At 44.9% G+C, this 14,014-nt stretch overlaps 2 protein-coding genes across 10 annotated transcripts in view; both read left to right on the forward strand.

Moving 5' to 3' along the window:
- The window catches only part of Rfx4 (regulatory factor X4), a 151,713-nt gene extending 148,694 nt beyond the window's left edge, over positions 1-3,019 (forward strand). For 3 of the 5 annotated variants that reach the window (XM_076919781.1, XM_076919782.1, XM_076919783.1), the window contains one exon: positions 1,425-3,019. In XM_076919781.1, the coding sequence (XP_076775896.1) occupies positions 1,425-1,697 (273 nt within the window). In that variant the 3' untranslated portion in view covers positions 1,698-3,019. The remainder of the gene's footprint in view (positions 1-1,424) is intronic. The other 2 variants (XM_076919784.1, XM_076919785.1) reach the window with 1 other exon arrangement.
- Positions 3,020-13,399: 10,380 nt separating this feature from the next.
- The window catches only part of Ric8b (RIC8 guanine nucleotide exchange factor B), a 97,825-nt gene continuing 97,210 nt past the window's right edge, over positions 13,400-14,014 (forward strand). For 2 of the 5 annotated variants that reach the window (XM_076919789.1, XM_076919791.1), the window contains exon 1: positions 13,413-13,611. In XM_076919789.1, coding sequence (XP_076775904.1) covers positions 13,528-13,611 — 84 coding nt within the window. In that variant the 5' untranslated portion in view covers positions 13,413-13,527. Of the gene's footprint in view, positions 13,612-14,014 lie in introns of all 5 variants that reach the window. The other 3 variants (XM_076919788.1, XM_076919790.1, XR_013106256.1) reach the window with 3 other exon arrangements.

The raw sequence follows: 14,014 nt of genomic DNA on the forward strand, positions 1-14,014 counted from the left end.
TAGACACCCTTTACACCCTCTTTCTTGACTGTTCTTTTCCTGTGTGGTGGCTGACCTTTGCTGTGTAAGGCATGAGGTCCTACCTGAGGGAAAAGCTCTCCCTGCTCCACCTGAGACTCCTCTTGAGCTCTGGGTTGCTGATGCTCCTCATGGATTCCAACCCTCCTCTCTGTCTCCTGCTTCCCTCCCTCGGGGTTCAGCTCCAAGAGGCAGAGGGGCTCTTTTACCCGCCTAGCCTCTGGGGAACAGCCAATGTTGTCTCCAGCACTTCTGCTGTCTAGGTTTCAGCCTGTCTGTCTCCCTCACAGGAGGCAGCCTCCCACCTAATCCCTTGGGGCTCCACTCTCCAACTGTCAGGGAAGACAGATGGAGAGCAGAAGAATCCACACACCCTCTCCTCCTCACTGCCCTTGTCATCCTTGTTCACTGACTCCTGTTCTTGTTGGCCCAGAGCTGAGCAAGGGCATCTTTGAGCTAATGGCCTACAAATGTGAACTCTCAAAGGGAGCCTTAGCCCCTCTTCTTCCTCCCCTCTGATCATTCTAATGGCCAGTTTGCAGGGTTATCTTCCTGACAGCTAAGAATGTAAAAGCAGCTCTCAGAGGCCCCTCTCGAATCCCTGATCCTTTCTAAAGATTCTTGTCTCCTGTCTCTGCCAACACCTGTCCCTTGGTCTGATTTGCCCCAAAGCATCCCTCTCCTGCCTCCCCCTCTCCCCAGCAAATCCGTCTCTTCTCCACTCCTTCCTCTGTATTTGCACAGAGCCCAGTAATTTACCATTTCCTCCTCGCTTAGCTTCCAGAACTCCAGCAAATGTGAACCTAAAAGAAAGACGTTCTTTAAATGACAGGCACTAATAATAACCTTTGAAGCTGCTGGCTTGCTTTCTCTTCAAAAGCCTGTTTTTAGGCTGCAGTTCATGATTGACTTGAGCTGTAAAATGCTATTTTTAATGTCATTGTGTTTTACCTGGGAGTGCTGTTCTCTTGGGTTAATGGAATAGGACTTATTCCACAGGGAGCGGCAGAACTCACGCCCATGCGGCAATCACACTCAATCGGACACACTTGATGGTGTGTCCACACAAAGGTACACCCACCACCATCACCACTCCCAACCCTCCTGCCTCTGGTATTCCTAGTTGGGGATGGTCCTCCCTTTGGATTTGAGAATATTACAGAATTGGAGCACATAGCCAGTCACTGGTTTGTGAGTAAAACACCAGCCTGACTCTGGCTCTGAAGACCTTAAGACCTTCCCACTGATTGCTTCCTTGGACCAAAGTTTACTCTTTCTCACGGATTCTGTTCCATCAACTCTCGAGAATAGCATCTTGAAATGTTTTAGCTTAAATAAGATTGCTGTTGGGTGCATGTAACTTTGAACTAACTTTAATTTTGTGGACTTTCTTTCTCCTCCACAAGTACCCTTTCAATAGCCCCACTTCCAGGATGGAGCCTTGTTTGATGAGCAGCACTCCCAGGCTGCATCCTACCCCAGTCACTCCCCGATGGCCAGAGGTGCCAACAGCCAACGCATGCTACACAAGCCCATCTGTGCATTCCACGAGGTATGGAAACTCTAGTGACATGTATACCCCCTTGACCACGCGCAGGAATTCTGAGTATGAGCACATGCAACACTTTCCTGGCTTTGCTTACATCAACGGAGAGGCCTCCACTGGATGGGCTAAGTGACTGCTTTCATAGAAATCCATATTTAATATTAATAATTAATAATAATAATAAACCCAGTACCCACCCTCCAGAAGACTTTATCTCAATACATCATAACTTGTGGGCTGATCCTAAGCATCTATTCTCCTAATGAACAAGAGGATGTTCACCATGGAATGAATAGACTTTAGTTCAGAAACAGGACTCACTAAAAGTCAGTGGGATTGGGTTCCCGTAGCCAAGCCAGACTTGACTGTTTCTATAGAGCACTATCTTGGGCAGGTTGATTTATGCCTTTCCCCCTCTGTTCCATGACCTTGCATGGCAACCACTCCCTGTAGGGTACTTATATTCTTGTTGACAAAGCTCTTTAGTCTTGAAGGATGGATACTGGAGCCAGAATCTGGTTTGTGTTCTTGGATGGGCACATAATTTACCAAGAGCATTCATCTTGCCACCTGTCTGTCACCTCACTGTATGGTTACCAGTCCTCAGACATGTTATCCACATCCCTACTTCCTGGTGATGTCGTTACTACTTCCTGGAGTCCCTGGAAATTCCCGAAAATGCTAAGCGGTCCTGTTTCACTCGCACCTGCCACAGTTTCTGCATTGTCCTGGACTGTAAGCACTGTTTTTGAGGGACCGAAGAGGCCTTTAGTTGACTGATGTCTGTAGGGACCAGTTCTATGTACAAGGATTTGTCCTAAGTTTGCACAATGGCTAGCATCAGCAAAAGGCAGGAGAGGGTTTTCTTAAGTTCTGTGAGAAATGTGGATTTATGGCACTAAGTACTGTCCTCCACTGTGTTACTTTGTGAAGCTGGATGGATCAAACTTTCACTTAGCAAGCACCAAGTGTGAAAACAACTGTCTGGTTTCTGCATAAGACTAGAATACTTTCCGACACTTTGCTAGAAAGAAATTCAAAGCTGTGCCTTTGAGTCTATACTATACTGTGTATGTGTGGAAATGAAAAATGTATTGTACTTTGGGAAAATTTTTTCTTAGGTATCTTTTGGTCAGATTTGTAGCTATTTGTGAGGTTTGTTAGAGATTAACATAGGTTTTCTTTCTGTATTATATATAAGATGCACCAAGCAATTATGGTGGACCTATTACCCTATGGGTAAGAAATAAATGGAAATATGACATCGGATGTTTTAGCAAATGTTCTGTAAATAAAATGTTTGATCACACCACCCAGTGTGATAATCATGTCTACAGCTAAAATGGAAATAGTTTTATCTGTACAGTTGTGCAAGATATGGATGGTTTCACTATCTGTACAGTTGTGCAAGATACGAATGGTTTCACACTCAAATAAAAAGTATTGAAATGGCCAGCTTCCGTGTTTCATTTGCATTTGATATGCTGGGTGTCTGTCTCCACTGAATAACATTCTTAAATCCTTGGGGTATGAGTAGACAGAACAAACCAAAAGGTCTTGCTGGGTGTGATGATACATACCCAGGATCCCAGCATGCAGAAGCCTGAGGGTGAAGAATAGTGAGTTCCAGGCCAGCCTGCATCCTGTCTCAGAAAACTAAGAGCAAGCAAGCAAGAAACGAAAGCCTTGTATGGCTGTATAGTTTTGTTACTCAGTTCCCTACCGACTTGTCCTGACTAATAACGACCGAGTGAGCTCGGATGAGGGTTTGTAGAGGACCTGTTCTACAAACTGGGATCAGCCTATGTTTGCCTGATGGCTTCTCTCTGTGAAAGGCGAAAAGCCTTCCTCAGTACTAGCATCAGTAAGAGTTCCCCTGGCACTTAGTTCATTATGCTTTAATGATCATGGGGTGTGAAGATATGTCAAATGCATTGCCTCAATGAGAATAAGCAGAACAGTACCATCACTGAGTTCTCCTCCAGCACAGCGTCTCAGTTCTGTGGCTGGAGAGAGCAGGATAGAGAAGTGGTTTCATTTTGCCCCCGGATGTTAAGGATCTAAGAGCTAAGAGAGATTCAGAGGCATAGATTTGCAGAAGCCTATGCAGCAGTGACTGTGTTAACCTGAAGGGATGAGACTGTGACAGCTTAATTTGCATTCTGAAAGAGTTCTTTTTAAAGCCAAGCCCTTGCATGCTATTACATAACATGTTTATACCTTTGAGCTGATTGTAAGACGGAAATTATTTATGTTATACATAGCCTCCCCTTAAGTATATCAGTGTGTTATTCTACAAAAAAAAAAAAAAAAAAAAAAAAAAAAAAAAAAAAAAAAAAAAAAAGCCATAGGTATTGGATCTCATTCATTCTCCCTTGGAAAATTGGTTTGATCTTTTGTCCATAATCCATTAGCTTTATACAATGAAAGCAAGAGAGAGGATGAAGGAAAATTTGACTTTAGCCACAGTTGAGAATAACCCTAAGGATGACCAGCCTTACTGGCCTCTCAGACTTCAAAGTAAGTGCTGTATTAACAGAGGTGTGGTAAGTCTGACCTTTGTCTTAATGAGTATAAACACAAAAACAAAAACCCACAAGGCAACAACAACAAACCCAAGTCATTATCAAATTCTCTAGCCAGGTAACAAGATAAACAACACCCGTTTACAAATAACAGCCAAAGCTCATTAGCTGCACAGGGCTTTAGGTGGAAACTTGTCATCATTAACAAGAACCAGGCCAAGAGATAGAGACCTTCCCAAGTGAGCAAACGTGCTTGGGTGCCCTCAGCACAACCAGGAATGAGTGATGCCAACAAAGAAGCAGCTTGAGAAGAGGGCAAGCAGGCATACAGCATCCTCTCCAGTGCACAGGGCACAATCTGTGTTCCCAGCTGTTCCAAAACCTTCACCTTAGGAGATGGGAAGGTTCTGACTAGAAAAGGAAATAGCTATTGAGGGACAGGACCCAATGCATCCTCTCTTTCTGGTGGCTCCTCTCTAGTCACCAGAGTGTGGATAGGGAAGGCTGGCAACTGGGAGTGGGGCCAGTCACTTGTCAGAGAAAAACAGAAGGGTTTTGGCAATGAGATTTTTCTCTTGAAAGGGCCTCTGACAGCTTGAGACTGGCTGAAGTCATGACCATCAGCCAGGACGGCTCACCCACGTTGTAGCCCGGTGGCATCCCTAGCATTTGCCCTGTTGTGTCCTTTGCCAGGCCTGTGGTCATCCCAGATCTAGTTAGGAAGGGAATGTGTGACCCCCTCAGAGATTGCAACCTGTGCAAGTCCAGAATGTCTGTTATTAAGGAAGCCCAACCATGGGGTTAAAGGCCCAAATCATTTGGGTAGCCATGGCTTCACTGTCAGATGACCTTGGATGGGTTACCTCCTATCCTGGGCCTGAAGCAGGCATGTTAAGTGGCACTGAGGTTTCAGATCATGGTGTTTATGTTGAAAGAGCAAAGCCTTAGGGAGTGAACAGTCAAGCAAGATTGGCAGCTAGGCAGTGATTCAAGAAGGCAGTCACAGGGAGGAGATACTGGCTTCTCCAGCTGGTGTCAATGCACAGACTGAGGTCCAGACCCACAAGCTCGGCTGGTACACCTGCCCATCCCCTCCAAAGACCCCATGACTGCCTCCTGTCCAACCCTACCCACCCTTCTCCTCCCACCAGGAATCTTTTGCAATTTTCCCTCCATTCAGAACTGGCTTTAGATCTATCAAACTGGCTGCTGTGAGGCTGGAGATGATTGGGGAGCCTCAGGTCTCCATTCCTCTCATTGGCAGATGGCAAGATTTTAAAATATTAGACCCTGGGAAAGGGCATGGCATGACAGTGCTATTATAGGCAAAAGGGGAAAGAAGGAGTCACCATGGGTCTCCTAGGAGGAAAGCTCTCTGAAATTGAGTAAGATTTATTGAGATCTGAACAAATGGCTCAAATATGTAAATCACCAGACGCTTAAAAACACAAAAGAGGTATTTTCTTATTGACTTGGTCTTACTAATGTGAAGCAGTGGTGAATGAGACCAAATCTTGGTCCTGCCAAAGACAGGCTGTAGCAGGGACGTTCCTATTTTGGAAAAGGATGTGACTTCGTGTGTCAGTGGTTGTACTACTGTGACCAAGGGCCGCCACCTCGAAGCTCTAAGATTCAGGGACCTAGTTCACAGGAGTTCCGGGTTTCTTTCTTTCTCTTTCCCTCCAGGGTTCCAGTGTATCTAGCCGGGCGGGCTAGCCATTAACTATGTAAAATGGGCACTTTGCTACAGCCTACACTGCACTGGTTTCCTTAGCAGTCAGACCTTCGGTTCTCTGCTGCTGCTTGGCTCTCCGTGTACACCAGATCCTTGTCGCTTTGCATTACCCTTCGAACCTACGACTTCTCTCTCAGCTTTGCTTCCTTGGCAGTCAGCCTCAGCCAGCCTGGACACTGTCCTTGGGGATTCCTCTTGTTCCTCAGAGGTCAAAGCCTTTTGTGCTTTGCTAACCTCCTTCCCGAGCTCTTTTCCACTCTCTTCCTGGACCCCAGAACTCCCTCCCAACCCTACCACCCCCACATTTTGCTGCTGCTGGTGTAGGTGGGGCAGAAGACGTGGGCCACGGAGTTAGGAGCCGTTGCTAGGAAGAGAGTGTGGGTGATGAGAGGGGGTGGGCGGGAGAAATAGGACTCCCCAGTCTTCCGCCCCCCCTTTCACATTAGAAACGCTTCAAGAGCTAACACCGGTTCTTTGAGATCTATTATGAAAAAAAAAAAAAAAAAAAAATCAGGTCTGATCATGACAGCAGGGGTGAGAAAAATCAGCCTCAGAAACAGATGCACGGCCGATGGATGGTATTTATAACGGTCTAATGGAAAAGCCTGAGAAAAGCTTGCGATAAGTTCATTCTCAAAAAACTGACAAACTGTGCCCCTCTGATGGTTGGTATCCAAGATGTCCCAGCACGCGCCTAACCTTGAAGAAAAGCAGGCCCCTGCCTCACTTTCCTCCGCTCACACAGAGTGGTCTCTGATACCTATACTATTGCTTGGGGTCTGCTAGGTACCTGGCCTCTCAGATATTCACCTTAACACTTCCCTGTCTGCCAGTGGTTTCCACACTTTATTTCATCCCCTTGTTCAAGGGCACGCAGCTTAAAGGGCAGCACTGTGATCTGGATGCTACCCCCGGGTCCATCCAGGCTCTCTCTACTACAGCAAACTGCCTCCTTCCTGTCTCCCTTTGTTCCTATTTCACCCTACCCTGTTGCTCTCCTCTAAGAAGCTTTGCAGCTTTTAAATCAAGCTTAACGGAGGTAATACAACCAACTGGGCTCCAACAGACGTTCAGGAGTTCTGGGAAATTGTGCTCATTAAACGAAGGCAGTTCCTAAATGGGACTCCAGCTCTTCCCCTCCACCCTAGGTGACACTGTACAAGAACGGCAGCTTTTCCGCTGTCATTTTCCAAGCAATGGATGGCCAATGCAGGAGCAAGGGCCGAGATTTGGTTATTCTACAAAGAAACAGGCAGAAAGGAAGTCAATAATGTTTTTCTTGTTTTGTTTTTAAAATCAGGTCTCAGGGGGATTTTTATTACGTTTAAAAAACCAAAAAAAAAGCACCACAGGGAAGGAGCAATGAGCCAAGCATTCACTAGGATGAAGTCATTGGGGTGTGGGGGGAAGTAGGAGAGGGCTTGGCTACCTCTTGCTGTTAAGGTCACTACCCTTTGACAGAGGTGGCCTCTGACCTCTACAACCCTACAATTCTATTTTGACTGATCCTGAAACCCATGAAATTCAGATGTAGGCCCTGCCCAGAAGTTCAGATAAAGCTGACTAATATGGGAAAAGCTCCCGGTATGTGCCCCCAGCTGAAAGGAGCTGGCAGTTCTTTGGCCAGGGATGCAATTTATTCTGTCCTGCTCCTTTCAGGGAAATGCTAATCCTTCATAGGCAACTGGAGGGGAAGACTTAAATGTGTTCATGATGAATGACAATAATCCTTTGTCCACTGCTGCCTCCTCCTAGGGTTGAACCTTAAGAGTTTAATCAAATGTTGGTAAGTAAATTAATGCTTTACTGCAAAAGGAGGTGCTGGGAAGAAGGGTTTGTGAGAATATATTTCCTCTGACATGTGAATTTCAATGCACTTAATTGCAAAGGCATTGATTTGAAGAGATGTTGAAAGAGTGCTTTAGAGTCTTTATTTACACACACACACACACACACACACACACACACACACACACACACACGGAGGCCAAGTCACTGTCTCAAAACTGTATGGTAACATGTAGTATTAAGGAAGCTAGTTACTTTAAAGCCATACAAATCAAGCAGTATATTAGGATTTTCTCTCATTAAAAAATAAAGCGGCAGGGCTGTGCAGACCCAGCTGTGGGTACTGCTCTCAGCACCAACATCAGGCAGCTCGCAACTGCTTGTGACTCCAGCTCCAGTGGATCTGACATGGATATCTGTATGCACACATGTACACATGCCTACCCACCTATTCATACGTAGACATATAATTAAAAATAACAGAAGTAGCAGAAAGACAAAACAAAATCCCAGGAAACACAATCTTAGCCCTGAAGATTCAGTGTGTCCTTTTAAGCACCTCTCATTTCTGTCCAGCTGATACTGGGCATGGCCACTCCATGCCAAGCCCTATATGCTGGCCATGCTGACAGTCATCTCTTTTAACCCTTATGATGTTTCACAAAATAGGTCTAGTTATTCTTATTGCAGCTGAGCAAATCAACATCCCAGGAGTGTAAGCGATGGCCTTAACACCCCCACAGACAGAGTGGACATTCAGGAAAGGCTTTTTGGCTTCCGGGTTTTCTGTTGGTTGTGAGAAGGGTGTCTAGGCATTTGACAAACCATCAGCTTTCTGAAAATCACACAGCAAGCTGGGAGTGAAGACTTGGTTTTCCATCTCCTAGTCTATTTGTCAACAGACAGTTCTGTGCTGTCACCCAAAGGGCTGGATTTTCCCAAGAGGAATGTGTATGGGATTCCAAGTCAACACGATGCAAACAGAGCTGACTAACATTCCAGAACTTGGGTAAATAGAAACTCCTGAAGGGCAGGGCCCATTTCCTGTGCTAAATGTAAAAACCTATTGTACACAGTCAGTGTAGATCAATTATAGGTGTATTTGCCAATGACTAGTGAACAGATTACTGAGGCTAAGTACCTTTCATACATTCTAAGTTTGCATGCCACGGAATGGGGAGGTCAGAGGACAACCTGCATGAGTTGCTTCTCTCCTTCCACACTGTGGGATCTCGGGATCAGGGTGTCAGACTTGGCAGTGTTTCTTCCAGTACTTGAGTCTCACCAAGATTTTCTATAGCAAACCTCCTCCAACGAAGTGCTTCTGATTACCTCTCGGCCCACTACTACTTCTGATTTGTGCAGTAATTAGGTTCAATTCCCTCCTTATCACTAAAAAGAATTCATTTTCTGTTTCATTGCTTCTTATATCCGCTAAGGATGGTATCAATTGTTTCTACTTGTTTTTATTTTGTTATGGCGTCTAACACAATGTGATGTTTCCAAAAAATGGAAAATATTTGTCAAAGGAACAAACTATACTAATTAACATGCTATGAAAAGATGACTTCATTCTTCATTAAATAGTGAAATAAAGAGAACTCTCATTTTGCCAGATCATTCATATTTCTCAAAAAATAAAATAAAATAAAAACCTTTACATGGACAGGGTTTTAGGAGGCCATCCCAGAACTAGTTCACTGGGTGATCTTTCAAAAATATCCATTCACTGTTGTTTTTAATGCTAACTGTTGTTTAAATCATCTGGGAAGCTTTTGAAATGCTCAATATCCAGGCCTCAGCATAGACAGACTGAGTCAATGTTCTGGGGTGTGCCCACACAATGAGATGCACAGAATGGACAGGTAATTTCCACAACCCCCTCGCATGCATATGAACACGTAAATGTGGCTTCATTGTTTTAGAATCACAGATAATTGTTTTTGGACTAAGATCTAAAATAAGATCCAGATCAATCCTGGTTGCCGAAATCGAAGACCCTGGGTGAAGAAGAGAGTGTTAAGTGGCTGCCCCACACAGGATGGTTGCCAAGTGACAGGTCCTGTCTTGACTGAATGGGATTTTTCTGAACTCCCATTCTGGAACTACAGAAATGTTTGGTTTCTAAATTTCTGCCTCTAATGAAAATGGACAAAAAGTATGACAGGTAGAGAGTTGGATTTTAAAAACTGTTAGTACCAGGGGCTCCTTAAAGGCTTTCAGTTTGCCACTTTCCAAATACCCCATTGCCATGACAAGAGACTATTCTACAGCAGGTTAACTAATAGTCCACACCAAACAAACACACACAAAAAACCCACCATCCAACAAAACAAAACAAAAAACCTAGTATCTACTTGTAAGTCTTTTGATTGGCCCTCACAGGCATCTTGATATCAGAATACGGAGTACATTTGTTCCTAAGTTATACCATTTACTTGCAGATTTGTTCACCTATGGCCAAAGATAACCAACACCCCAAACTTTGATCTATCTATCTATCTATCTATCTATCATCTATCTATCATCTATCTATCTATCTATCTACCTATCTCCTATTCTATTGACCTTACATTTCTTCAGTTACTGTAAAGGTTAAGTCAGATAATTTATGAGGAAATACTTTGAGGCTAGCAAAGCACTACACATTCATATGCACAGAAGTATTGTATGAATATTTCTCAAAAGTGATTGCTTTTAAGAATTTGTTGCATTGATTTCTGAAGTTCTAAATGCTACTTCCTTAGTACCATGCCACCTACACAGTAAGTGAAACTGAATTTAGTGCTAGCAAGAGTTTCCAGTCACTGAAAGTGTCACATAACCAATATTTAGGGAAGTAAAGTGATCTAGTGGCTTAGTCTAGGCTCTAGTCCCAGAGTCTAAGTATAACTATTGACTTTGGATAAGTCACTTAATTTTTCTGGGTGTAGAGTCTTGTCAGTGGTTAAAGAATGACTGGAGTTAGAGTCAAAGATACTTTGATTCATAAAAATTAGGATATAAACACTTAAGATTATTTAAAAAAAACCCAATTTCCTAAGCTATTAATTCACTCAACTCCACATTTTTATTTTCCTTTTTAGAAGTATAGAATTGGAGCCTAAAAATATAGCCAATTTCTGTTAAACAGACATTTCAAAGGTGTGTGAGAGCCCTCATTTTGTAAAGGAAAATGTCTTTACTGGAATACTATCTACTTATTCTCTTTCGGAGATGTTGACTACTGTACTGGATGGTTTTATGTCAATTTGACACAAGCTAGGGCCACCAGAGAGGAAGGAGCCTCAGTTGAGAAAAATGCCTCAATAAGATCCAGTGGTAGGTCATTTTCTCAATTAGTGCTCAACAGGGAAGGTCCTGTCCCATTGTGGGTGATACCATCCCTGGGCTGGTAGTTCTGGGTTTGATAAGCAGGCTGAGCATAAAGCAAGCCACAAGCAGCACCCCCTTCATGACCTCTGCATCAGTTCCTGACTCCAGGTTCCAGGCCTGACTTCCTTTGGTGATAAACAGCAATGTGAAAGTATAAGCTGAATAAACCCTTTCCTCACCAGCTTGCTTTTTGGTCATGGTGTTCAGCAATAGAAACCCTAAGACTAACTCCAAATAAATAACTACCCAAATAGGACTTTATGAAGTACTGGACAGATTTCAGTTAGAATTCCAGTTTTTTTTTTTTTTTTTTTTTTTTGTTTTTTTACTTAATTCACTTGAACCTGTTCTCTATAAATGGAAACAATGCCTTTGCCAATGATACATTAGGTGTTGTTTCAATTACTTATTTAAACTATTAAAACTATTTTAAAAGGAAGCAAATGTTTTGTAAACTTAAAGAATTGCTATATATTTTAATATTAGGGCTGTAGTTTACATGACCTTTCTTAGAAGTACTCTCTCTTGAGAGTCATATTAAAATCTTTCTGACCTAACTCATTACAGATATAGCATCCATCTTTTTACATACTTTGGATCTGAAATGTCAGGGACCATTTGTTAAAGGCTTGGTCCCCAGTCCATGGGGAAGGAGAGAGACCTTTAAGACCTAAGCAAAAAGAGTTAGGTCCACAGCAGCGTGTTATTGGAGGGGATATTGGGCCCTAGATCCTTCCTGGATCTTTGCCTTCCAGTTGCCATGAAGTGAGCAGTTTCTTCTGCTGTGCCCTGTCAGGGAGCCATAATGTGACCTCTGGTCACAGCCAAGAACACCAAGGATCTATGGACAGAACCAAACAAATCTTTCCTTTACTGATTGGCTTTAGCATCTGTCTCAATAACAACAAACAAAACCACAATCATCTCCTGCTCTTCAGTGACCGTTCAACTGCATGGTCAATAAAACACTGGCTTCATGAAAAGCATACTCATCAGAAAATCCAAGCTTCACGGGATCTGCTTCTGCATTGTTTAACTCTGAATCTCCCCAGATCGACTATAGTATAACAGAAACCCAAGATGATGAGTAAACACTTGCACATATCTCCTTCCTTTTCAGCAAAGCTTAAGAGGCCCACGGGGAAGGCAACAAAGATGATTACTTGAGGATAAAATGCTTGGAAATTTCTTGCAGAATTCATCTATTCTCTATAAAAGAGGCTGGCTCTTTCTCTATGAAAGTGCAGAACAGGCTCCAAGTGTGATATTTACCGGTGGCTGGAGGGTAGCCACCATTGAGAACGACCTGGATTCAAATCTCAACTTTCTCAGTTACTGAGTGCAGAGCTAATTTCCCTGAGTTCAAATCCTAGGTATGCCTCTGATTAGTTCTTAGCTTCAATTTATTCATCTGGAAAATAGAAATAAATTATAATACAATGTATACTATATATATGAATATCCATATATATCCACATATTTGTGCATATAGATAGATATCTCCAGATTTCTTTATCTTTTGTGGTTCCTTAGGGTTCCACAAGGAACTGTGTTCAATTTCCCATGTTGCTGCAGCCTAGTGCATAACAGGACTGCAACCGGGTGAAGAGGGTGTGCATTCCAGAGACCGAAACCGCTAACTGAGCATAGAGGGAACTCGACCTGCCGCTTGACAGCCACTGCCAAGGGCCGGCCGTTTCGCCATTGTCAGTAAGTCCAACCAGCCACGTCTGGTGCAGGTCAGCAAAAGGAAAAAACAACAACAACAACAACAACAACAACAACAACAACAACAACAACAACAACAACAACAAAAAACCCAAAAAACAAAAACAAAACCAACCCAGCCAAAACCCAGTTTAGACCCTCCCACTAACAAACGGTCCCTCCGCTTCTGGCCCCCGGCGGTCGCAGGACTCTGGTTTCCGGTCTCCAGGGAACTACATTTTCCAGCATGCCCTTTGGAAAGAGGAAAGCCTTTCGCACTGGATGACTACCAATTCCGGCATGCTATTCGGTTCACAATTAACTCAGATGACAGCGTGGGATGACCCCGTTGCACGCCGGGAATTGTAGTTTAGTAGCAGTAGGCTCGCAGATGGGCGGGGAGCAGCCCGCCAGTTCTCGCCCGCTAAGGAGGCATGATTCATAGAGTGTTAGGAGAGATAGTTCTGCTCGAGAAAGCCCGCTGCGAAGCTGAACTCTTCCCCAAGGCTGGCAGACCGAGGGGAGTAGGCAGGGCCTGGGCCTGACTCAGTCTCTGGTGGCTCGTCAGGCCTCCACCAAGCTCTGGGCCTTGTCGGGGGAGGCCTCCAGGCGCTGGTTGCTGGGGGAGCGGTGACGTCGCGGGGTGAAAGTTGAGGGGCGGTGACGTAGAGCCTGCCCGGGCGGAGGCTGGCGGGTTGGAGACTGGAGGGAGGGAGGGAAGGAGGGAAGGAAGGAAGCTGGGAAGGAGCGAGGTAGCGGGGGCGCGAGGCGTTTACCTGGGAGGCAGCGGCTGGGGCGCGCACAGCGGCTGCGGCTCCCCCGCACCTGCGGCCATGGATGAAGAGCGCGCCCTCTACATCGTCCGGGCCGGCGAGGCGGGGGCTATCGAGCGGGTCCTGAGGGATTACAGCGACAAGGTAAAGAGCTCTGGCCCCGGGCGTTCGCTGTCTCGCCCCCGGGCCGCCCTCGGGGCTTGCACTTCGCATCCTTCCCACCCCACCCCCCCCCCCCTCATTCCGGGGATGCGCATTGCTCTCCCCCGAAAACGTTTCCGGCTTGGGCATGCGTGTTTGTGCCCCCAGCCTTTCCCACCCGTTCATCCCGCATCTACCCACTGCCTCCACTATAATGCCCACTCGGATTCCTGGCCCAGCAGCCTGTCCTGTGGTCTTCTTCCTAAGCGTGCAAGTCACACCCCCAGAATCAGTGGATGCGTGTCTTCCCAGTGCCCCATTCCTGGATGCATAAAATGCATGCGAAGCTTTCTCACCTGTATAGTGTGAAAATACATGCTTCTCTGCATAAACACGGCCCTTGACA

This window comes from Arvicanthis niloticus, chromosome 22 (genome assembly GCF_011762505.2).
Source record: "Arvicanthis niloticus isolate mArvNil1 chromosome 22, mArvNil1.pat.X, whole genome shotgun sequence".
Classification (NCBI taxonomy): domain Eukaryota; kingdom Metazoa; phylum Chordata; class Mammalia; order Rodentia; family Muridae; genus Arvicanthis; species Arvicanthis niloticus.